This window comes from Uloborus diversus, chromosome 8 (assembly GCF_026930045.1).
Source record: "Uloborus diversus isolate 005 chromosome 8, Udiv.v.3.1, whole genome shotgun sequence".
In the NCBI taxonomy this organism is placed as follows: domain Eukaryota; kingdom Metazoa; phylum Arthropoda; class Arachnida; order Araneae; family Uloboridae; genus Uloborus; species Uloborus diversus.
In genome coordinates, this window is record NC_072738.1 from 98042344 (window position 1) to 98067888 (window position 25545).

Genomic DNA, 25545 nt, shown 5'->3' on the forward strand with positions numbered 1-25545 from the left:
AATATTCAACCCATCAGATGGCCAGCACATTCTGTAGATCTGAATCATATTGAAAATGTTTGGAATGCTTTGAAGAACAGTCTTGCTGGTCGACAACGCCCTCCAAAAAGCAAGGACACCCTAATACGTGACTGACAGACGAATGGGATAAATTACCCCAACAGCTGCTGGATAATGTTGTGTGAAGCATCACATGACATGTGGAAGCTTGCATCTATCTTCATGGTAGCCATATCCCATATTGACATCTTACGCCGGAACGCCTTGGGGCGATAATTACATTTATTCACTTTCACGTATTCAGCTTAAAATGACCGTTTTGTCCTTTGAACACTTTTTAACGTCTTCTGGATTTCAGAACAAGATAAATTATCACCATTCCAATGTTCCAGAGTTCTGACATTAGTTTATTTCACTTGGCATCGAATAACACTTACTTTTTTAAGCGCAACATAGCTCATTGGAATCCGTCCTTAGCAATGATCTACCAGTGTATTTTGACATCAAGACTTCAAGAAAGTTTGAAAACTTATATTTATAATCAGCATTATTTCTAACTAGTGGTACCCGCACGACTTTGCCCGTAATAGAAAAATTAAAAGGTCTTTTGGTTCGCCTGTATAAGATATGGTATGGTGAATTTTCTCGCCAATTGGCTTGTACCCATGTTACGGTTCCACGTTATAATAATTTCGTAATTTACTCGTCGGTATACGTCCAAAATATCGCGGCCAAAATGTCGCGGGACAAAATGTCGCGGCCAAACTGTCGCCGGCCCAAAATGTCGCCCGTCCAAAATGTCGCCGGCCCAAAATGTCGCCGTCCCAAAATGTCGCCGTCCCAAAATGTCGCCGTCCCAAAATGTCGCCGGTCCAAAATGTCGCCGTCCCAAAATATCGCCGGTCCAAAATGTCGCCGTCCCAAAATGTCGCCGTCCCAAAATGTCGCCGTCCCAAAATGTCGCCGTCCCAAAATGTCGCCGGTCCAAAATGTCGCCGTCCCAAAATGTCGCCGGTCGATAGTCTTTTGGTAGTCATTAAGAATTTTTCCTCCAATTCTTTGCTTAGCATTAACGCATCCATGATCACTTGCGTCATTTCCATGATATAATCTTCTTTCACTAACAAATCAGAAAGATCATTCCTATTGTCTACGGATGGTTCGAAAATTTTCAATGTGAGCATTTTTGGTTGTGTGTCACCGGAGTCGGTATCCTCGTTGGTTTTGACCTCCTTTGTCACTCCTAAAAGCTCTTCTTCCAGTGAGTTCTGAACTGTGTGAGTTTAATCACTTTATTTCTGATGGAAAAAGCTCTGGAACCAATCGCATAAAATGTCTCCAAGGACCCAAGTTCGATTATTAGCACGCCAAAATGCAGTTAGTTACGTGTAATCTGTAATCTTTAGGAGCTTGGGTTTTGAAAGAGAGGAAAATGTTACCTGTTTGCATTGCGGCATCTGCGTAAAATCGAAACTCATCTGCGTAAATAAAATAAAGGTGTCAAATCTTCAACCGCATACAATCGAAACCGCGTAAAATAAATCCGCTGAAAACGAGGGTCTACTGTATTACTTTTTGAGATATATCAATCACAGATAATAAAAAAAGAAAGGAAAAAACATTCGATTGCTCCACCCTCTGGTGTTATTGAGCCCAAAATCTGTCCCCCTGCTGCTTCCTAACATTTTATTTGATTCCGTTCATCATTTTGTGAGCAATGACAGTCACGCATATCGATGAAAACGTTCAGTTACTCCACTATCTTGAACGAATTGACGCAAAAAACCACGCAGCCCTAAATCATATGTGGGTACTTGCGGGTATCGTTCGAATTCTTACTACAGGTTTTGACGTAGAATGGCCCCAAAAAATCGGTCACATACAAACGCACACTATTCTTGAAGAAAAGTTTAAAATAATTTAGCGAACGTCAGAACTGAACGCCGTCAGAACTGAACGCCGTCAGAACTGAACGCCGTCAGAACGTTTTACAGTTGGTAGATAGCGAGTCACAAGAAATAAGATAACGTAACGCTTGTATTCTATTTGTTTGCTGAAAAACAGCCGAGAGTTGCGAATCAAAACGGAATAATCTTTTTAGAATTTATCAAGAAACTCAGTTAGTCCAGTCCCATTTTTAACGGAGACATTCATTAAAGGCAGTAACCATTTATTCTGAAAATTTGGTGTTAAACAGCATTTTTGTACATTTAAATTTTTCTTACCAACTGAATGAGCGAATTTTGGATCTGCGACATTTTGGCCCGGCGACATTTTGGATCGGCGACCTTTTGGCCCGACGACATTTTGGACAGGCGACGTTTTAGCCCGGCGACATTTTGGATCGGCAATATTTTGGCCCGGCGACATTTTGGACCGGCGACATTTTGGACCGGTGACATTTCGGGCTGGCGACATTTCGGGCCGCCGACATTTCGGGCCGGCGACATTTTGGACCGGCGACATTTTGGACCGGCGACATTTTGTCCCAGCGACATTTCGGACTGGCGACATTTCGGACTGGCGACATTTCGGCCCGGCGACATTTCGGTCCGGCGACATTTCGGCCCGGCGACATTTTGGACCGGCGACATTTCGGACCGGCGACATTTTGGCCCGGCGACATTTTGACCGCGACATTTTGTCCCGCGACATTTCGGTGGCGACATTTTGACCCCAAACCTTACTCGTCCATCTTTATTTGATATTTTTTTTCTTAAAGTTAGAATAGAAAAAGAACCACATCGAATTTTCGAAAAATCGCTTCGAGGTGCACACCCCCATGCTACAAAGTAACTTTGTGCCAAATTTCATGAAAATCGGCCGAACGGTCTAGGCGCTATGCGCGTCACAGAGATCCAGGCATCCAGACATCCTCCGGACAGGGAAACTTTCAGCTTTATTATTAGTAACTAGTGGTAAACGCACAGCTCTGCCCGTAATACAAAAACTAAAAGGTCTTTTGGTTCGCCTGTATATTTACAAATAATGTGTGGTGAATTTTCTCGCCAATTGGCTTGTACAAATGTTACGATTCCACGTTATGACAATTTCGTATCTCGCCAATTGGCTTGTGCCCATGTTACGGTTCCACGTTATGATAATTTTGTAATTTACTCGTCCATCTTATGATAGTTTTGTTCTTAAAATTGGAATAGAAAAAGAACAAAATCGAATTTTCAAAAAATCGCTTCGAGGTGCACACCCCCATGCTACAAAACTAACTTTGTGCCAAATTTCATGAAAATCGGCCGAACGATCTAGGCGCTATGCGCGTCACAGACATCCTACAGACATCCTCCGGACAGAGAGACTTTCAGTTTTATTATTAGTAAAGATAAAGAAGATAAATTGATCCCTTTTTTCTGTCTCTTGTGAAAATAGTCTTTGAATAAGAAGAGGTGATTCGTCTTTATTTTATTTATTTATTTTTTTTACCTATTTATTCATGTATTTTATTTATTTAAAGGTTTTTTTTTTCCTTTGACTATGCAAATACTTTCTGGAAAGTAACACAAACGTGAAATCAGAAAGCAATCCTTCAGGCTCACCAAAGAGAGAATATATTTTTAGTTTATTATTTTTTTTTCAAGTCACGTGTCGTACAAGTAAAAGGGTACCGCAATAAACTGCAAAAAATCTTATAAGTAGGCTCATATTTATTTCACAATAAAATAAATGCTTAAAACTCCGGGCTACACTTATTTTTTAGTAGGTGGAAAAGAGGGCACATGTGAACAATTTTTTTCATTTATTTTTATTTTTTTTTCAAAAAATATTAAACTATTTCTATTTCTCAATGCAAAATTGTCTTCATGATTGAATAAACTTTTCTTTGTGTTATGAATTTTTTTATAATTAAAAAAAATATGTTTCTTTACTTGATGACATTTTTAAAAGAACAACTGCAGTTACTCACAATGCCACTAAAAGGGGGCACATGTGAATAGGCCTGGGTCTTATCTGAATACGGGTAAAAAATGCAGGAGAAGTAAAACATTTTAAAGGAAAATAATTCAATATGAAACTTATCTACCTAAATAACGAATACGTTGAAAGTGTGTAACCTACCATGCGTCAGTTTCAGTTGTAAAGTAATTGTTCCACTAAAAAAATATATATTTTTTCCAGAATATATTTCTGCTCACTGTCAAACTCTAAAGTCTCTAATAAGTTCTGATCACTGACTAGACCAGAAAAAAATCTATTTATCTACATAATACAAATAATTTTTATTATGTAACGGTTATTCTATATCTATTTTACTTTAAATTGTCATATAGTGCTTGATAATGAATTTTTAAATGATTTAGGGCTTCAGTTTTGATTTAAATTAAAATATTTTGTGCCTTTTTATTTCCTGTAAGTATTATACAACACAAAATTATGGATCAACTATTTAGTTACAAAAAATTAAAAAATAAACATGAATAAATAATTATTTAATAATAATAATAACAATAAATTTACAAACTGCTTATAGGAAAATAATAATTATAAATATTTACTCATTTTTTAACACTAGCGATATCCTACACTAACAATAACATAACAGAAAGCGGCTTTGGGGACTGTTCACTTGTGCCCCTAGACTTTCTGTTCACAAGTGCTTCATCGTGTACTTTATAGCTACTCGCAAAAATAACGAATTTTTAAATTCATAAAAAAATTGAACATTGTCATAAATTTACTTGAATGTTCATAAAATGGTTCGTAATTCTCAGATTTAGATTAGCAGTTAGTTTTAAAAATGTTATCAAGTGAAGAAGACAGTGATAAAAATTTTTTGAACACCTGCTACAACAAAGAAGTGACCACCAGAGAAACATAAAATGGCTCTTTGCTTTAAATGTTTGTCCAAGAGGCAGTCATAGAAAAAAGAAGCAAAACAGACGTTCGTATTCAAAGACTATTGACACTAGAGACAAGTGTTAGTTTTCAGAAATAATGTGTTCTACATGTTATGTTATTAAATTGTTCTTAAGGGGTCGGTTTCATATTAAATGAGCATCAACTTTAAAATTTTCCATGTGAACCTTCCTTTTTTATCAATTATTTGTGATCAGCGAACTTTTTTAACTTAGAATACAAAATTTCGTTTAATTTGATCCAGCCGTTACTTCAGAATTGAGTTTTGAAAATTCCCTCCCGTAATGTTAAAACGCATTTTGATATTTTTACAATTAACACTTTAAAAAGAATAGGTACGGCAAAGCTTGTTTTATATATCAAAATATGAATTGACCCAATAATAAAAACATCATTTACAAGAGCTAAAACGTAAATTTAGATTTTTTTTTAATGAATTATGATAATAGTTTTTTGAAAAAAATATGATCTGAAACCATATTAAATTTTAATAGAAAAACAATCTAGAAGAGCTTTTATGTGGGAACCCAGAATTTGAGCTCAAAATATTCAGTAGTTTTTGCGCTATGGTTAAAAATTCATGTTTTCCCCGTTTCGGGGACCGTATAGTTTTTTGAAACTGAAATTATAAAAGTAAGTTTCTTCGTAAAAAAGAAAAAAAAAATGCTTAACAAAATATACAAACCAATTATAACGTGGTTTTTCTACATTAGAGATGCGTCTATGAGTTTTTTAAATGTAGAAATGTATTTGCTGTCTCTGCAGAAGAACAACACAATGCTGCAACCGTCAGTTTTTTTGTGGATACCGTTCAAACGTCAATGTGTAAATAATGCGGAACACTATTTCATTGTCTAATAAAAAAAAAGGATGAAATTATTCAAGAAAACCAGTTTTAAGTGGTTTTTCAGTATTCGAGTTACGTCTGTGAATTTTTTAAATGCATGAATTTATTCGCTGTTTTTGCAGAAGAGCAACACAGTATTGCAATCGTCAGTTTTATGTGGATATCGTTCAAACGTCAATGTGTAAACAATGCAAAAACACTTTTTCATTGTCTAATAAAAGAATTTTTGTGGCTATTTTATAGAACTTTTAAAATTAAAAACTACACTTAAAATACTTTTGCCTTTTTTTTTTCTTTCTGCGTTTAACCATTGCCTTTTGTAAAACAATAACTCAGGAAACAAAAATTAACATGCAAAACTTTTTCATAGAAACATACAATAAAACCTCATTTTCTTGCTACTCATGTTGCAATAGGCAGTGCAGAATTAATGGCTCTTCCCGGTGATAATTTCTAAAAGGAAAAACTATTGCTTCGTCCAAATCGGGAAAAAGCACTCGAAAAATCGCCGACAGCGTGGAATTTCCTCTTTAATAGTATCCAGATGGGTCAATAGGTAATGTTTGCTCTTAGATAAGTTTGCTGGTTTTTAGGTATTATTATTATTCACCTCGGAGTTTTTTGAAATAAAGAAGTTTTACACCTTATACATTGCTGTGTTCTCAAATTTTGGCATCAATTTTCGGGAAGCCAATGTTGTACGTATAAAACCATCATGGCGTGTTGCTTCACAAACATATAAAGATGCTTCTGTCACCAACCTAACTGCTCTTTCTACCGCTTGTGTATGACATGGTAAATTCCACAACTCACTTTCAATAACGTCACCCGTTTCAGCTATTTTCTCAAGTTCCGCATTGGGTATATGTTTGGTGGTCTGTAAGAACACAATTTTGCCAATTTATCAATTCTGTATAGTCTATTGCTTGAAAATTTAGAGGTGGAATGACAAAATCACGAACAGTTTCATTAGTAAGAGTTCGGGCCTTCAGGATTGTTCTGCAGCCTAATTTCCTTACTGAGGATCGCGTGCCGTTGATCATGGCTATCAGCAGGTTATCTGGATGACCGAAAAAAAAAAAAAAAAACATTTCTTTGTATAACAGGCTCAACTACTGATTTCAGATCATGGCTAAGATATCTTGAGTAGTGGATAACTTCCCAAAGATGCTGTGTACCGGCTGTGCATGAAGGCTCAGTTTTAATCAAAAACCAAACTTTTGCATACACTTTTATAATGTATTCTACCTATTTCCAGCGATGGCTCGTTTGTACCAACATACAAACGAAGTACTATGTTTGCTGTTGAAAGCCACCTAGCATGAGATAGCTTTCCTGGTGATTTGGTGGACAGTGATGTTGAACAATTTCCTAAACATATTGCTTGACATATTTGATACAAGTATTTTTGTTCAGTGCCAAGTTCTTCTGTATCAACTGTTGGCAAATCAAAAGCGATTTTTTAAAGTTGACAATTGGAAGCTGCTCACATGTGCCAAGAAGCTTCCCTATAGGACCATTATATGTAAAAGGACCAGTAGTGCTTCCATCAAGATGCCGTAGCAGATAGCGTAAAGGTAGCTCATTGGCGTGCACTTGACATATGAGCCACTGCAACGGCCTTTTTAAATGCAGCTCAAACAGTCTTATTACACCACCTTTCACACCAGTATTGACTGCTGTTCCATCTGATCCTACTGCAATTAAATCCACAGTAGATACTTGGGTTGTTTTTAAATAGTCTAATATGCTTGATAACCCTTCATTCACTGTACCAATTCTTCTGCTCTCAGTTTTTCGTTACGATTTCTATTTGGTTCATATATGCTTGGCTAAGTGCCAAGAACAGGCCGATTTGTCAGACTGGGGGTAGGTGATCAGATTCATTATATCACAGAGAAGAAGAAAAATAAACATTCGGAGGAATCACACCATCTGTCTCTTTGACAGTTAAAACTAAGCAGAAGGAGCATAGGAAAAAGGCAAAACGCGCAATTTCAGACTCCCGGCAACGGTGGTATATGTAATATGATATGATAATTATTCTGTTCACAAACAAAGGGTCTTACTATTTACACCATAGGTGATTAAAAAAATGCATAAGAAATGAAAAAAAAGTTTTAAACAAGTCAATTTTTACATATTTAGCGAAACTTCAGGGACCTGGCTGAAGGTATAAATATATTTTAATTACCAAAAATTTGTTTAATGAACATTAGATGCCAATACACAACTTTTCCCACCACACGCAATAAAAAATATTGTACATAAGATTTTTTTTAAAAAATTTAAAAAATGTCAGTTTTTACACATTTGGACAAACTTTAAGGGGCTGGCGGGGGATCTAAATATTTTTTGATTTTCAAAAAAAATTTTATGCGAGCATTTGATGCCAATACAAAACTTTTCCCATCACAGGCGTTTTCGATTTCAAAAAAAAAAAGTCAAAATCGACCTACCCTAATGCATATGTGCGGACGTGCGATTGCGCGTATGTGCCTATGTATGTCGCATAACTCAAGAACGGTATGTTCTAGAAAGTTTAAATTTGGTAAGTAGACATCTAGTGAGGTCTAGTTGTGCTACTCCCCTTTTGGTTGCATTGGGGTGTTTCTAAAGCGGTCTTTTGCCCCTTTTTGGGGGGAAATAATTGGTCATTTCGATGTAAACTCAAGTGGTGTTATAATATGGCGGACACTTGGCGATATACGGCCAGTTATTTGGTCGGCGTTTTGTTGCCAGCTTCGCGACAAATTTGGCGGGTTTTTTTATTTTTAAAATCTGGTTTCAATTTGGCCACTGTCGGTGAGAGTAAACTATTGAATCACATTAAAACTGCCAATAATGAGAAAATGACTTTAAATTAGAGTAAAAGGAAGTAATGTGATGCACAATCAGCTCATATGATTACAAAAAAGCTGCTAGAACAACTACTATGTCTACTGTGTTAATTCAAACAACCAAATACGTATGAGTATGAAATAAAGTTCGAATATGAAAGGTTTGCTCATTAACGGGAGTTTATATTCTCTTGTTTCTGTCTTAGTTTTTAGATTGATTATTTGTTCATTTTATGGATTTTAAGCAAATATTCACGGAATAAATGGGCCTTGCTTCGCTCGAATCAATAATCTATTTATTGCTGCGTCTTCCCATGTTGTCCGGTATCTTTCTTACATTTCTGTTTCCGGTGTCTCAAACTTCTTCTGATATTCTGCGAAATTAAAAACGCGAAATACATTTTACATCAAAAGACCAACTATTCATTTTAAAGTAAACCAGTAACATAGGTGCAATACTTTAATCAAACATGTTTACATCATTTTTCTAGATATAAGGTTCAATATTTACATTTCTATGAGGCTAAGGGCTGAATGATTAGATAAACAATTGAATATATGTTTATAATATAAAAAGTCAAAAAGTTCCATTACTTTCAATTAGTCCTTAATCGATTTATTATACAACGATCTATGTGAGGGACCAGCCAGATCCAGTCCGTCTTTCTAAGTTTGATCTAGATAGACAGAAATCAGAAAATAGTTTAACTTTTTCAAAAAAAAAAGTTTTCGATCCTAAATCGCTTTGTCGCGCCACATTATCAGCGAAAAAGCATCGAATTAAGAAAAAAAAAAGAACTTAAAAAAATCATGATTTGAGCTTTATAAAATCGATCTTTTCCTTATTTACATTCCGTTACTTAAAAAGCCGTGACCTTGAAAGTCGCCTTTTAAACGTGGTGACGGTCACTAAATGGTTTTTAAGTAATAACTTCTGTTCTACTGCACGGAATGCAAAGAAATTTCGTACCCAGGCCGATTTTGCTATCTTAAATATAATTATGTTGCAAAAAGTAGGAGGTTTTATTTGAAAATCAAAGCTTAGTGCTAATTTTACTTTGTATATGATCCCTTATCAAAATTTTAAATGCATAATGTTCAAGAAGACTTTAAGCCATGTCGGATGACGCCTTTCTTTTCTTTCTAGCATGTATAATGGCCGAACAATTAAAAATGTTTCGTTTATACTTCCTTTTACAAAAAAGGAAGTATTGGATTCGCAAAAAAAATTTCACCCAAAAATCGGTCTTAGTTTTCATTTTTCTCACCCCCCGAATGAATGTTGTTGTTGTTGTTTTTTTAGACTGGATCACACGTGGATAAGTGCATTAGAACGTATAGACACGCGAAATATCCATTTTGACGATTCCCGAGATAATTACAAAGAGTTTTCTCGTGACGTCTGTATGTACGTATGTGTATGTGCGTATGTGCGTATGTATGTCGCATAACTCAAGAAGGGTATGTCCTACAAAGCTGAAATTTAGTACATAGACTCCTAGGGGGGTCTAATTGTGCACCTACTCTTCTGATTGCATTCGGGTGTTTTTAAAGGGGTCTTTTGCCCCTTTTGGGGGAAAAGGATTGTTAATTTCGGTGTAAACTCAAGTGGTGTTATCATTTGGCGGACACTTGGCGATATATCGTCAGTCTTTTGGTCGCCAAATTTTTTTGCCGACTTGATGACAAATTTGGCGATTTTTTTTTTGGTTTCAGTTTGGCCACTGTTGGTGATATTTAGAGAGTAAACTATTGAATCACATTAAAATTGCCAATAATGGGGAAATGACATTAAATAGAAGTAAAAGGAAGTCATATGATGCACACATCAGCTCGTTTTTTCTATGGCTGTACAACTGGTACTGTCCTTGTTAGAGATATTTTCCGCATTTTTTGCTTGAAGTGATCTTAGTAAAACATACCATGTTCACATGTCCCGTGTTCACATGAGCCCTCTTTTCCCCTACCTAACGATTTGCTGTTAACTCAAAATTTATAATTTTAGAGCCAGCTAATTTTACAAACATTTCAATAGATAATGTTAAGATTCAAAGCGCAAAATACTAGTTTAGAGATCCGTTTAATATGTATCGCGGTTCATTGTTTTCTGTTTCTATTTTTAAAATAAGGGTATTTACTGTCCGACCACGGATTGTATGGAAAGAAAACATCCGTTTTACAGCAGGAAATGGATGAATCTATTATTTTTTAGCGATATCAGCTTTTGCAGAAGCAGAGTCGCATTCAAATGAGCGGAATACGACATTAAATATTTACTTTTCCCTTTATTCAGATAGATTCGTCTTATCTGGACGTTTGAAAATTCCATACAATCCGTGGTTGGGCTATATTTTAAACTAAACATAAAAAAGAAAGAATGTGTCATACCCCTTCGTCCAAAATGTAATAACAATTTTCCAGTTTCTCTTGAGCTTCCTTTCCTGTAACAAAATATACAACTTACACTTCATTATACTTGATTATTATAATTATATACAGGGTGTTCCGTTTTAACCTGCATGACCTTTATTTTTGCAACCGTTCGTTTAAGATGAATACTTCCTATTGCAAAATTGTTCAAAAGCAGATGCAGAGTTGAGCTATTAAAAGTTTGAAGTAAAAATGAAAATAGGTCAAAAATTACAAATTTTAATTTTTTATACCGGTTCCAGGTCCCGTAACTTATATTCAGGGAAATTATCCCCATTGAAAAAGAATTCCAACACAGAATGTTTGTATTTAGTACATCCAATATTCTCCGAGATATAAAACGCAGCGTGTTTTGACTTACACCACTTTTCACTCGCCGTCAATAACACCTTTTGAGGTAAAACATAGTGGTTAACAAATGTTTAGAATTATATGTGTGCATAGAGTGTGATTTTTCAAAAGTGTTTGTGGTTTTGTTAAGAGAATTTGCGTATTGCTGCATAACATTTGCATTTGTTTTTGAATAACAAAATGAAAAACATAAATACCTTGTTTTTCTTTAAGGCGATAAGTTTCAATCTCATCTTTTTGGTCCCTTAAAACTTGGGACTGGAATATCTCCTTGAGTTTTGGTCGCACAAATGTCAAGTTTTTTGTGTCAGTAAGAGTTTTCAATGGAGAGTGTTTCTATAAACATTAGTTAGGAGAGCTTGGGCTCGTATAAAATGTTAAATCTTGTATTTTTTGACTCATTTTTATTTTTGCTTCAGACTTTCAATATCTTAACTCTGCATCTGATTTTGAGCATTTCTGCAATTGGAAGTATACATCTAGAACTAACGGCTGCGAAAGTCCTGCGGGGTAAAACGGAACATCCTGTATATGTATACATTCGGATTATGGCTTTAAAAAGTTCACAATTTAAAAAAATCTCCTGCGGTTCTAATTGATGAACTTCTGTGTCCTGTTTGCAAAAAACTATTGCAGCAGTTATGGCAGAACAAATCGTGTCACATCAACTTGTGAAAAGTTTAGTGAACGAAATACACGGTGGTCTATCCAGTAGAAACTAACAAAGTATTATATATATAACAGTACGGTGTTGTTCGTGATAAAATGGCTTATACATTGTAAACAAATTCAGATACGTTACTGATTAGTTCCGTAGAACATTTCAGGAATCTACAGGTTTTCATTCACTTCCTAAGAAAGAGTATCTTAGTCAAAATGTTTCTTGAATTCCTGCAAGTTGAACGAATGTGGACCTCTCGCTGTTGCGAAAAATATTTTAACTACCAGTTTAATGATTAACTGAACTTATTTATGAAGCGCATTGGTTTCAGATCGATAACTTCTTGTCCAAATTGATGTTGATGATAATTGAAATAAAAAGGCAATGGATTCTGACACTTCGAGAAAAACATATCTGATTTTAGAATTACGGAATATAGAATGTATAATACGTTTGAATAATTCTAAAAGTATTTTTTATGCTGTAAATTCGTCTGCTGAAAATTTACCCCATGTGGCATATCATTCTTGCCCCGAGCACTTCTATTTCTGTCCTAGCTTTGACCCTGTTTGAAATAATAGTACGCAAGCCAGGTCCAAAAATGGGGGGGGGGGTCATTTGGTACACCTATAGTTGAATTGTAAGCTGTAGTGTAGATCGTTTAAAAACCATGCCGTACATTTTAGAGCCCCTTGAAAAGGACAGGCTGATTTATCTGACATTTTGGTTCCAAGACAAAATTGGATCCAACATCGTTTCTAGTATTTATAAATACGTTATAATATTCGATAGTTGCTATGTCGCAAAACAACTGATGTTGAATAAAATGTCACTTATGGTGAATCTAGAAAGATAACTTAGTTCAAAACGTCAACAAAATTGCATCGTGAAATATTTACTGTAATAAACCTCATTATTACATCTTATAGTAGGTCCCTTGCCTGTCACTAAAAGGGGTAATAGATATATCATTACCTTTACTGACTATTTTACAAGGTGGGTGGATGCTTTCCCTGTGTCTACGATAGGCAGTGATGTCATCGCGGATGTAGTGATGCAATTCATTAGTCGTTATGGGACACCAAAAAAATTTTTGTCAGACCGGGGGTTGAATTTGCTAAGCAATGCAATGAAGGAAGTATACCGGAGTTTGAATATAAAAAAATTAGATACCCTGGCGTGGAGACCACAGAGTAATGGGTGCGTGGAAAGATATCACAAAACGTTAGGTAATGCGCTTTCGCATATAGTAAATTCCGAACATGATGACTGGGATATAAAATTGCCCTTTGCTCTCCTGGCGTATAGAACGTCTGCACACGAGTCGACCGGTTTTGCACCGGCATGGTTGATGTATGGAAGAAATTTAAATCTGCCTCATGAGTTTCTGGAAAAAGCGACCCCCTTTTCTTATGCAGATAATATGCATTATGCTAATGAGCTACTGAAGAAATTGCATGAATCATACGCCACAGTGAGACACAATTTGGAAAATGCGGCTGAGACAAATGAAAACAGACGAGAAAGGCAAAGTAAAATACGGCAATTTAAAGTAGGGGATGAAATATTTTGGTATAATCCAGCTGTGAAGCCAGGGCGCTCAAAAAAATTAAGTAAACATAATGAAGGTCCTTTTCTAATTTCTGAAATTATCTCTCCAGTAGTGGTAAAAATTAGGCACGCAAAGAAATCAAATTACGTCAGGGTGGTACATGTAGAGAATATTGCTTTGGCCACTCCCAGATTTCCCTTAGTTGACCCGGATACTGCTACCACAGATATAGGTCAAACAAGAACACAACAAGGTTGTCAAACACAACAAGAAAATACAAAGGAGGAGGGAAATTCAACTGGGAGTTTGCCTCTTGATGTCCAAATGGTGCCTGGTCTCTTAGGTCGTTTTGTCCCACATGTTGTGCATCCTTATAATTTGCGGCCTAGAGTGAATGGAAGAGTTGTTCAGTAAAAATATACTTGTGTATATTTTTTTTTGAGGGGGAGGGCATTTGTACTGCCCAAAAGCGTAGTGGCAACAGTTGGAAATGACGCAATGGATATAAGGCAGTACGAAAGAGCTAAAGTTTCCCTTTTTTACGCATATCATCTCGCCTTGCGTGCGTGGCTGAAACAGTCTCTCGAGTTTCGTTCAAATAGTGAATGTAAGGATGGCCCTTTGGAAGGTTAAGTGCAGATAAATGTTCCTCGCTAAGATGTGAAGTCTCGGCATCACATAAGTGAACCAAGAAACTATCCGAGTCTTCTGCCAGACTAAATTCATCGCTGTGTCGGAAGTAAAGGCCCCATGGACCAGACCTGGGAGCTAATGAACGTATCGGATGGTAGGAAATTGTAAGTCTTGTGGCCCGTGAAAATAGTAGCAGGAATCGGAGTTCGGAGCTACCGGCAGCGGGCAAATCCTCAATTCATTCAGCCTACGCTAGATCTTTGAAGCAAGGTCGAATTGGTGTCTTTTGTACAGCATGTGAGATTTTTAGTGTTTGATGCCTCGTCGTAGAATGCAACCCCTGTGAAGTAATGTTTTAATGTATTACATAAGAACTTTTTAATTTGTGCAAATTGTGATATTATGTTGTCATAGGCTGATGTTATTTTAATATGTGTGAAATGCAAATTTCATATTAGTTAATTTTAAGCAGAGAGTTATTTGGGCTTGGTGCTTTTGTAAATATGTATAGGCGGAAACTCTGGCCGTGTGATAACTAATGTATTTTAACTTTTGTTTGGGGTTAATTTTAGAGTTAGTATTCGATCAAGGAATAGTTTTAAATTCTTTTAAAAGCACTATTCTTGCAATTGTATTTGTGTTATAATGCTGCATCTTAACCATGCCACCTAGTAAGAATAAAGCTGTTTCTTTCTTTAAAGAATTGTAATTAATGTGATCTTGGGTATGTGTTTTGGTGTTTCGCATACTGTACGTTTCGACAGTACATAGTTGCTATGTCGCAAAACAACTGATGTTGAATAAAATGTCACTTATGGTGAATCTAGAAAGATAACTTAGTTCAAAACGTCAACAAAATTGCATCGTGAAATATTTACTGTAATAAACCTCATTATTACATCTTATTTGTTTTCAATTTGCATTAAGTAAATCGTCATCATCTACAGAATAAAATAATCAATCATTCAACACATCTAAAGCTTCGGCACCAGTTTTCTGCAATGAGGCTTTCGTACAAATACTATCTTTTTCTCCCGACAACTTCGGAACGAAAATGTCACATTAGTCAGCCCCCCCCCCCCCAGCCTTAGTAGATTTTGGGTGGTACATATCGGGATAGGGTACTTTTGGATCGAATGATACAGTACGGCATTTTATTGATAATTTTAAAGTTGATCCTTTAAAAGCCATTTTTTACTTATTGCCGTACAGAAAAAATGGATCTGGAAAAGCCCAGATTTTTCGTTTATAGAATTATTTAGCGGTATTTTTCGGTGATTTTTAAATGTACGGCATTATCATATTTTCGTTTCTTATTATTTAAAAATTAATTTTTTTAAATGCCGTAACAATTTATTGGTACCGGGGTGAAAATATTGGGGTGCCTTCCCTTAATTTTAACCTGCCAGTTTAAGAGCCTTTGATCCATAATAAATTTGTAAGATTCTTCAACTTTATTAAATAATAATATGATTTGATGCACTGTCGTATATTTTTAATGGTAAACATGACCAAAAAAAAAAAAAAAAACTAAATAAAATTACTCTCGAGGACGGGGAAAAACGGTCAAACATTTTTGTACGGCATATACATACTATAATAGTAATTATAATAAAATTAAATAAGAACTAAGTGCCGTACAAAAAAAGAGTACCTACTCAAAAAAAAAAAATATTTTTTACCTCTTTTTTAAAAAATTCTGGGCCTTTCCTGACCTATTTTTTTTCTGTACGGCAATAAGTAAAAAATGGCTTTTAAATGATTATCTTTTAAATAAACAATACTAGCTGGGGAGCTAACCGATGGAAAACTGCAAATTATGATAAGAAGATACCACGAAATTAAGACCCAGAGGCATTTTCAAAAACCGTTTAAAACCAAGATGGCGACGTTTTTCAAAATGGCTACCCATATTGAGATTTTTAAATATATGTAGTACAAAAGAGGTTTTTGTATCGAATTATAGATTTTCAGGTCACAGATTTCATTTTGTATGTTGAAAATAAGCTAAATCTTCATTTTGGTTCTTTTTTTTTTGAGTATAATTTTATTTGTTACAAAAGAGATTACGTGCTTTTCAAAGTACCAATATAAAAATAGGAAAAATACTAAATGCAAATATGTACAAAAGTATTAGTACTACGTCGTTAGTCAAACACTGCTTCATTATTCGCATTAATTTTTGCATAGTAGTGTGCAGGACAGACCAGCACTTCTGCAGCTACACTTGGTTTTGCAGATTTTGCAGGTGCACTTAATGAACTCAGTGCACGAATCAGAAATTTCCAGGAACTCTGACCATTTCAGCTGCCATCCAACCCTATTCACTTGGAGATGGTGCACGTATAATACGTTTGTGAGCTTGTCCCAAAATGTGTTCAGCCTGGAAAGCACTACGCAATACTTTGTTGGTAGCAAACTTTCAAGTGGCCGATTTTTTGTCATATTCAAATCTTTCCTTGCTTCATTTACAATTATGCTATTACTAGTGGAACAGTACAGTAGTACTACTACGTACCTTTCATGTTGCGAAATAAATAAAAACGCCACAGTTGCTTCTTTAAATATCATCCATGCCATCCAAGTTGATTTTCTGAACTTCCCAGTAAAGCTAGGAATGCTGTCACAAAACCTATGAAGGCATGAAATCCCTTTAAAGCTTTTCTTTTCCAATAGCTTCATATATGGCGTGAACTGTAATGCATTTGCTGTTGTTTCCTGTTACAAAAGCAATCCAATGTTTATCCAAACTTAATGTTGACAAGGAAAAAAAAGTAAGATATTGCAAAAACTACACATGTGCATCTACAATGCTCACAACAATATTCCTGAAACGGTTTTCTACCATGTCTTGAAGATGCACTATCATTCTTGAGCTTGTTTCTTCTGGGCCAGGGCAAGAAACATCTATGGGGGAAGTTTTTGCAGTACTATTTCCTTTAATGTCTTCATCGAAAGTCGTTAGAACCTCTACATTTGTTATGGTACTTACAGCTAATGTACCTAATAGCAGTGGTGACGGTTCAGGCTTATAAGTGGAGTAGGGGGTGGGACAAAAAAAAAAAAAAAAACACTAAAAGCCATGGGATATTCAGCGGCAGCAAAAGATGGAAAAAAAATGTTCATAAAAAGGAATTGACATCACTGTGCACAATAATCCTGCTATCGATTACGATAAGGTTCTGGTTATTTTCCAAAAATGGATTTCCAATTTCTATCAAAGTGCTATAAAGAGCTCAAACCTTAGTAAAATATTTAATTTGAAATGAGTGGTACTGCTCAAGATGGAGTCGACTATTTTCTTCGTGTTTTAGCTTAATATCACACTTAAACTCTTCTATTATTAATCGGCTTATTTGTGGTCTAGGAACCATCCAACGCCTATGCGCTGATGGATCTTGTGTCAATCCTATTGCACCGCCATCTTCTTTTACTATTGCATTATTTTGTTGGTGTGCTTGGTCAATACTGGTTGCTGAGAATAATCTATTAGATCTTCTTATCTTAAACTCCCGAAATAAATGAACGATGTAGCTTTGATGTTAGTTCAATCTCTGCATCATAAAGATCTTTTTAGATGGATTGAAAACGGACGTGCGTAATTTAAAGCCACAAACCTCTAAAACATTTGCTGATTACTATGAAAACATATTTAAACTTTACGTTTGTAAAGATATTGAGACTTTCCAATGACAAAGAATTGATTTTATTTGGGGCATATATGTTACACCAACGATTAAAGGTCAAACTAGAGAGAAGTGGGAAGCAGGAATAGGAAGACAAGTGCTTTCACACGGTACTTTACCAAAAATTGGCCAGGATTTTTCAAATAACAAAGAAGGGTTCTTTGCTTTGTTAGGTACGTTTAGCTGTAAGTACCATAAAAAATGTGCAGGTTCTAACGACTATAGGTGACGACATTACAGGAAACAGTACTGCAAAAACTTCCCTCACTGTTGTTACTTGCCCTGGCCTAGAGGAAAGAGGCCCAAGAATGATACTGCATTTTCAAAACATGGTAGAAAACGGTTACAGGAAGATTGTCATGTTTATTGTTGAATGTTGATACAGATGTCTTAGTCTTTGCAATATCTTACTTTTTTTCCTTGTCAACATTAAGTCTAGATAAACTTTGAATTGCTTTTGGAACAGGAATCAACAGCAAATCCATTGCAGTGCTTGCCATATATGAAGCTATTGGAAAAGAAAGACTTTACCAGGATTTCATGCCTTCATAGGTTTTGTGACAGCATTCCTAGATTCAATGGGAAGTCCATAAAATTCACTTGGGAGGCAAGGGTGATATTTAAAGAAGAAACTGTGGCATTTTTTATTTATTTCACAACCTCAAAGCTCTATACCGAGCGAAATTTTTGACATTTATGAAAGGTAAATTGTAGTACAACTGTACTTTTCCACTAGTAATAGCGACACTGTAAATGATGCAAGGAAAAAATGGTTTATGACAAAAAAAAAAAAAAAAAACAAAAAACAGACCACTTGAAAGTTTGCCAGCAGCAAGTATTGCGTAGCGCTTTCAAGGCTGGACACATTTGGAGACAAGCTCACAAACATATCATATGTGCACCATCTCCAAGGTTGGATGGCAGTTGAAATGGTCTGAGTTACCGGATATTTCTGATTCATGCACTGAACTCAAAAAGTGCACCTGCAAAATCGGCAAGAACAAGTGTAGCTGCAGAATTGTTCGTCTGCCCTGTACAATATTATGCAAAAATTAATGCAAAGAATGAAGCACTGTTTGACTGTCGACGTAGTACTAATACTTTTGTACATATTAGCATTTAATATTTTTCCTATTTTTATATTGGGTACTTTGAAAAGCACGTAATCTCTTTTGTAAGTAATAAAATTATATTTAAAAAAAGCACCAGAATGAACATTTAGCTTATTTTCAACATACAAAATTAAATCTGTGACCTGAAAAACCTATAATTCAATATAAAAACCTCTTTTATACGACATATATTAAAAAAACTCTAATATAGGTAGCCGTTTTGAAAAACGCCTCCATCTTGGTTTTAAACGGTTTTTGAAAGTGCCTCTGGGTCTTAATTTCATTTTATAGTCATAAACTACATTCCTACCAAGTGGCATCTACTTATCATAATTTGCTGTTTTCAATTGATTTTTGTCGTTTAGCTCCTCGGCTATACGCTGTACTGTATCATTTGATCCAAAAATACCACATCCCGATATGGTACTTCCTGCTTCCGGTGTAGTCACATGTACCACCCAAAATGTACGGCATGGTGCTTAAACGCTTTTCCACGATCTACACTACAGCTTACAATTCAACTATAAGTGTATCAAATGACCCCCCCCCCCCCACACACACCCCGCTCTTTTTGGACCCGGCTTGAGTACTATAATGCTTTTAGAGCTTTTATGTAAATCAGGAATGTGCCAAGCTATCATGGAAAACCTACCTCAGTTTTTTCTGAATGTTCCCGGCTTTAACCGGGGAGATTTTCGAATTCTTCAGAAAAATTCCAATTTAATTTCATGAAGGTTACTGGATTTTAGCGGAAAACATTCCTGTTTTTCGTAAGTTACTTGCAGAAATCGGGCACCTATGCTGTTGTTTTTACAATGTAAAATATGTTGATATTTTTCAGAAAATATTATTTAAAGTTATAATTGTAAAATGTTAAATGATAATCCCCCAAATCTCCCATCCCTTTTGGAACACTTCCTTGCCTCCTTTTCAACAAAAACTCGTAAAATACGAAGATGAAAAAATGCACTGTAAAAACAATTCAGAAACATTCCTTGAAAATAATGGGCAGCTGATGCTTCCAATTTCTGCCGGTAAATTATCTTGCAAAAACCAGGAACGTTTTCCGCTAAAATTCAGTAGTCTTCCTGAAATTATGCTGGAAGCCTCCTAAAAATTTCAGAAATATTCCCGAAACGTTTTGACAGTGATACTTGATTTTTCCAGAAACTGAATAAAAACAATTGAAATCCCGAAATGTTACACGGAAATACTCAGCATCCTTTTCGGAATTTTTTACAGTACAGTTGTCCCAATGAAATTGTGCTCTTCGAGAGTAACTTGCCACCTCTTTCATGGAGAAGAATTTACTGCCTCACAAAATACTTTAACAAGTTATATAGTTACAATACTCAGCATAGGACTTCCACCTACCTTCATGCATGGATTGATAATCAACACTTGAAGAAACACAGTCTGTTTTCCTTTGGAAAAACGCTGAACCTACTTTCTTTCGCTGTGGAACCCCACTACTTGAGTCCCGCGGGAACTAGTTTGGAACTCGATGGAATTCATTTCCATGATGAACTCATGACCAGCGTAACGAAAAACACAGATATTCCGGCACTTGTTAACAATTGGCTCTGGAGACCATTCGTGAATTCCGCATTCGTCTTTGAAGATTTATACAGATGGGGCAGGGGTGATGGGGGAATTTCGGGGGGGGGGGGCGGAATGCACATTCCCATTCCTACCGGAGCATTGGAATTCAAAATTAAAATCCAAGATTTTTTCTCAGTGTTTAGATTGGAGATTATTGCTACCAGGAAGGGTTTGCAGTGCGCTGTTCAAATGGAGGAAAGGTGCCAGCATATCTGGCTTTTGACTGATAGTCTGCGTCGATTCAGCATCTCTATAGTTGGGACTTGGTTGGTGATCAGACTAGTCTGGACATTTTTAATCATCTTCAGAAACTTTCGCCCGGACACAGCATTCATTTCCACTGGATTCCTTCACATGTCGGTGTTGAAGGTAATGAAAGAGCAGACTCCCTGGGTAGGTCTGCTGCTGAGGAGAGTGTGAGTCCTACTTGTGAACTCCTTTTGTGAGATTTCCACCAAGGCAAAATTTAGTTACATAGAAAAGTGAAAACTCCTCCCACCCACTCAAGGCACTTTGCAAAATGTCCGGGTGAATGCTTCAAAATCAGGCCTAGATCACACCAAACCACCCACACCAGATTTTTAAGTGGCCGCACGAGAGCCCTCAGATTTGTGGGGCTCTCAAAGCCTTTCCGGACTGCCACTGGTGTTTTGCTGGCGAAGCCTCACCAGCTAACATTTTGACTTGCTTGAGTTTTACACAAAAGATGAAATCCTGTGCAATCCACAATTTTGTGTTGACTTCCTGGACATATTTAAATTTATGGGGATTGTCTAGCCCCGCTAGACATTTTCGAGATAAGTAACAACAACAGTTATGCAGTAAACATTTAAAAGTACGAAAACGAAAGACAGAAAAAAATATATATATTTAATATTCATAGTATATATCAAAGATATAATTATGACACTTTGTTTTCTAAAAAGTAAAGGTACTATCATCACTTAACTTTGGTAAAATCAACATTTTATCGGGATGAAAAAAAAAAGTGTGTTAAAAAAAGAAAAGGAAAGTATTTTTTAAAAAGTTTCTATGCAAATAGTAATTAGGAACAGTATCCATTGCAAAACAGAGAACAGTTGAACTCTTTTAATACGGTCACGTTTAATACGAAATCATGGCTAAAACGAACATTTTGTTCGTTAAGTTCAGTTTGCTATTTACAATTTCACATTTATTATTTTTTTTTCAGTAAAAATTTCAAGCATAATACGTACATTAAATTGAAAGTTTCGGCTAAGACGAACAAAAAAGTGTGAGCTCTTTACTCAAAATATTCGTGGTTGGATACCGTAATTTTCTTTAATAGAAATTATTCCCCATTTGATAGGTAGTAGAAGTTCCATTGTGTATCGAGAAGAAAGTGATAAGAATTTCGCATAGAAAATAAAGCCCTTACATTTGTTTATCTGTGGACATTTCAATTTACCCGAAGATAAAACTGTTAATTTTCTAGTGTGCATTACAACCTGTTCAGCGATTGTCGATTATCATCTTTCTTCTTCAATATTTTCCAAAAAAATACATACATAAGAAATGAGTGGTATTTTCTAAATGTACTAATAGTTAGTTCTCAATATGTGTTCTTAATAATATATATATTTTTTAATTATAGGTAAGCATTTCTTCGCTTTTTCTCAGTATCATTCACTCACGATTGTAACAACTATGGATAATTCGAACAAATTCGTGGATTTTTGATCGTTCGTATTAACCGAGTTCAACTGCATTCACAATGATCAGTTGTGAATGCTTCGTCATCATCTAATTTTCACGTTTATGAAGGAAATTAAAAGGAATGTAGGCCACCAAAACATTCGTTTTTTTTCTTGGTATGAATTTTTTGAAGCTCATTCTAAATTTTCTACAGATTATATAACCCTTTAAAGCGGTAAAATGTTTGATAACAGATGATATTAGCGAGCGTAGCCTTTGGTATCAAAATGACTGCACTAAAAAAAAATTCCGAAACATTACTGAGTATTTCCGTGTAACGTTGCAGGATTTTAATGGTTTTTATACAATTCCTGGAAAAATAGAGTAACACTGTCAAAAAGTTTCCTGAATTGCTACAAGTCGCACGAATGCAGAGTTCTCATTGTTCTGAAAAATATTTTTAGCTCTCAGTTTAAAGACGAACTGAGTGTATTTATATAGTCTATCGGCTTCTGTCCGAATACGAACTAGCCAGAGCTCCCGAAGGGAGCCAATAAGTGTATGAACTGCTTGGCTTTGCGAGAGTTGCTGGCGAGTAGAATTCTTGATACATGCTCGCAATTCTGCCATAGGTTTGGCCATGTTTGCGTTACTGCTTTTGAAACTTTCTTGACAAATCAGGAAGTTGGCAAGCGTTACAAACATATTATGCGTGCCTATGTTTACTCTAAAGTTCCAAAGATACGACTGGCTTTAAACGGGACGGTTTTGGAATTTTTAGGGGGGTTTCCAGGATAATTTAAGAAAGGTTACTAAAGTTTAGCGGAGTACGTTTCTGGTTTTTGCAAGCTATGTTACTGGTAGAAATTGGGCACATCAGCTGCCCATTATTTTCCGAAGAACTTTTCTGAATCGTTTTTACAGTATGACAATGAAGCTCCTAGTTAAAGTACCTAGTCTTAGTGTATCCGTCTTCGCAATTTTCAATGCCATGAGCTGCGCTGCTACAATGGGTAAAGTTTTGAAAGCGGTTAAATCCAATATGGCGTTGTAACTACATGTGTTTCAATACTCATTTGGGCCAAAAACCTACAAAAAAATGTTTCGTTGGTTACACACTGTAAAAACGATTCGAAAACGTTCCTGGAAAATAATGGGCAGCTGATGTGCCTAATTTCTGCCAGTAACATATCTTGCCTAATCCAGGAATGTTTTCCGCTAAAATTTATCAAGAAAGTTCCAAGAGCAACATTGCGAACATGGCCAAAGCTGAGCTAGAATTACAAGTAGGTAACGAGCATTTTCCTCACCTGCAATTTTTGCAAAGCAACGTAGTCCATACTTATTCGCTCCCTTTGGAAGCTTTAGCATGGACGTGCCGTAATTGTTCGGAAGCCTATACACTTTATAAATACGCTCTGTTAATTTTTAAACTTTAAACTAAAAATATTTTTCACAAAAGTGAAACGATTGCATTCGTGCAATCTGTAGCAATTCAGGGAACTTTTGACAATGATACTTAATTTTTCCAAGAAATGGATAAAAACCATTAAAATCTCGAAACGTAAGACGGAAACACCCAAAAACGTTTCGGAATTTCTTTACAGTGCACATCTTTTACGTTCAACGTCTTAAACAGTAGGGGAGAGTGTTGTACCTTTTAAAAATTTTCATATTTTTATTTTTTGCGTTAATTATTTGAATCAAATTTAAAATTTAAAAGCAACATTGAAATACCCCAAAATATGTCTATGTAATATATGACTTTAAAATTCATACAGTTTGAAAATAAAATATTAACAGCCATTTAAAGTAAGAGTTCCAAGCTGTCCAGAGGTACAATAGGATGTTGTACCTTGGGACACATTATGTTGTACTACGGGAAAGTCTTCATAATTCAGGAAACAGTGCGTGTGCGCACGTATACGTAAACCAATTTTGCACCAAAAAAAAAAAATATATTTTTTTCATGGTAATGCATTAAATCATGAATAACTAATAACGAATTATGAATTATTATCTAACATTAAATATGTTTAAAAGTCTACACAAGATTGGAACATTGTTCCATGTTCCTAAACATATGTTAATTATTAAGAACAAAGACAGAAAATGAAATAAAAATGAAGAAAATATTTACTTTTGTAGACATGAATTCGTCTATTTTACTCATTTGATGCTGATTTTTACTATGGTACCATTACGTAGTGAAGTTACTATTAGAGATTACAAAAACATGGTTGCTAAAAATAGATTCTTTGAAATTAGCAGTGTCGTAAGGTACAACACTCTCCCCTACTTTGACTAAATTTCAACTGCAAGATGCACAATTTGAACCAAAACAAATTCATACCTAAATGGCCGCATTTAAGGTCCCGAAAGCATGGATAAAGATCAGCATCAGTGGGTTCGTTTTCTGAGGAAGGACCCGTCGAAGTACCAGCAGGAACTGGGCCTAAGGAGAAAACACTGTCCAAATACACTAATGTAAAAACCAACAGCACTGATAGCGTTATCATTTTCACAGCTTTCATCATCACATTGGGACATAAAATGTCCCAATAAATGTTACAGATCATTTGTTACAATTTATACAAAAATATATTTTTGAAAAAATAGTAGACAAAAAATCTTTTAAAATGAGGCTGAATAAACAATAATCCTAAACGATAACGGAAGCAAAAAATAAATTCCTGAATGAGAGTAAATTAAGTCAGCACGGAAAGTTTCCACAGAAAATGAATCGCGTAACGAAAGATAATACTTTTCCTCTGTTCCACACAATATCCCATTGGAACTTATAATTGTAACACAGCACGATATAGTATTTTTTTCCACTGATATTCAAAAGCGCACCATTAAACAATAACTTTACAACAGAATAAATCAATAATTTTTGAATAACACCAATAAGTAGGAAAACATTCATCTTCTACGTCAACTTTCAGTAACTGGAAGTCCCAAGGGACCGGCTTAAATCCTCGGAGTAATCCGTAGTTCAAATTATCAGAAGTTCCTCTCCCAGCCTTCTGAATATTTTTATTATCTTTTTCATGAATAGTGCATAACAGATATACTACAACATTAATTGTTTAGATAAACATAATTATTAATAGAGAAAACTATTTTTACAGAAAATAAATTTATAAAAATGCTTCGAAAAAAGGAGTTTTTTTTTTTTTTTTTGACTGCTTACATTTTTTTTATCTCATCCTAAAACGTATTTAACACAATTCGAAATTCCCCGTGTTTCGAATTTTCCAGGTCCTGCAGTAAATATTTGCAAAATCTGATGCTTGTTTATTT

At 35.4% G+C, this 25545-nt stretch overlaps 1 protein-coding gene across 3 annotated transcripts in view; it reads right to left on the reverse strand.

Annotated features, from left to right (window-relative positions):
- The window catches only part of LOC129227827 (uncharacterized), a 133985-nt gene extending 109199 nt beyond the window's left edge, over positions 1-24786 (reverse strand). For all 3 annotated transcript variants that reach the window (XM_054862441.1, XM_054862439.1, XM_054862440.1), the window contains exons 1-2: positions 24593-24786; positions 10945-10997 (exon numbers count right to left, since the gene is read on the reverse strand). In XM_054862441.1, coding sequence (XP_054718416.1) covers positions 10945-10997; positions 24593-24776 — 237 coding nt within the window. In that variant the 5' untranslated portion in view covers positions 24777-24786. The remainder of the gene's footprint in view (positions 1-10944; positions 10998-24592) is intronic.
- Between the last annotated feature and the right edge of the window lie 759 nt (positions 24787-25545).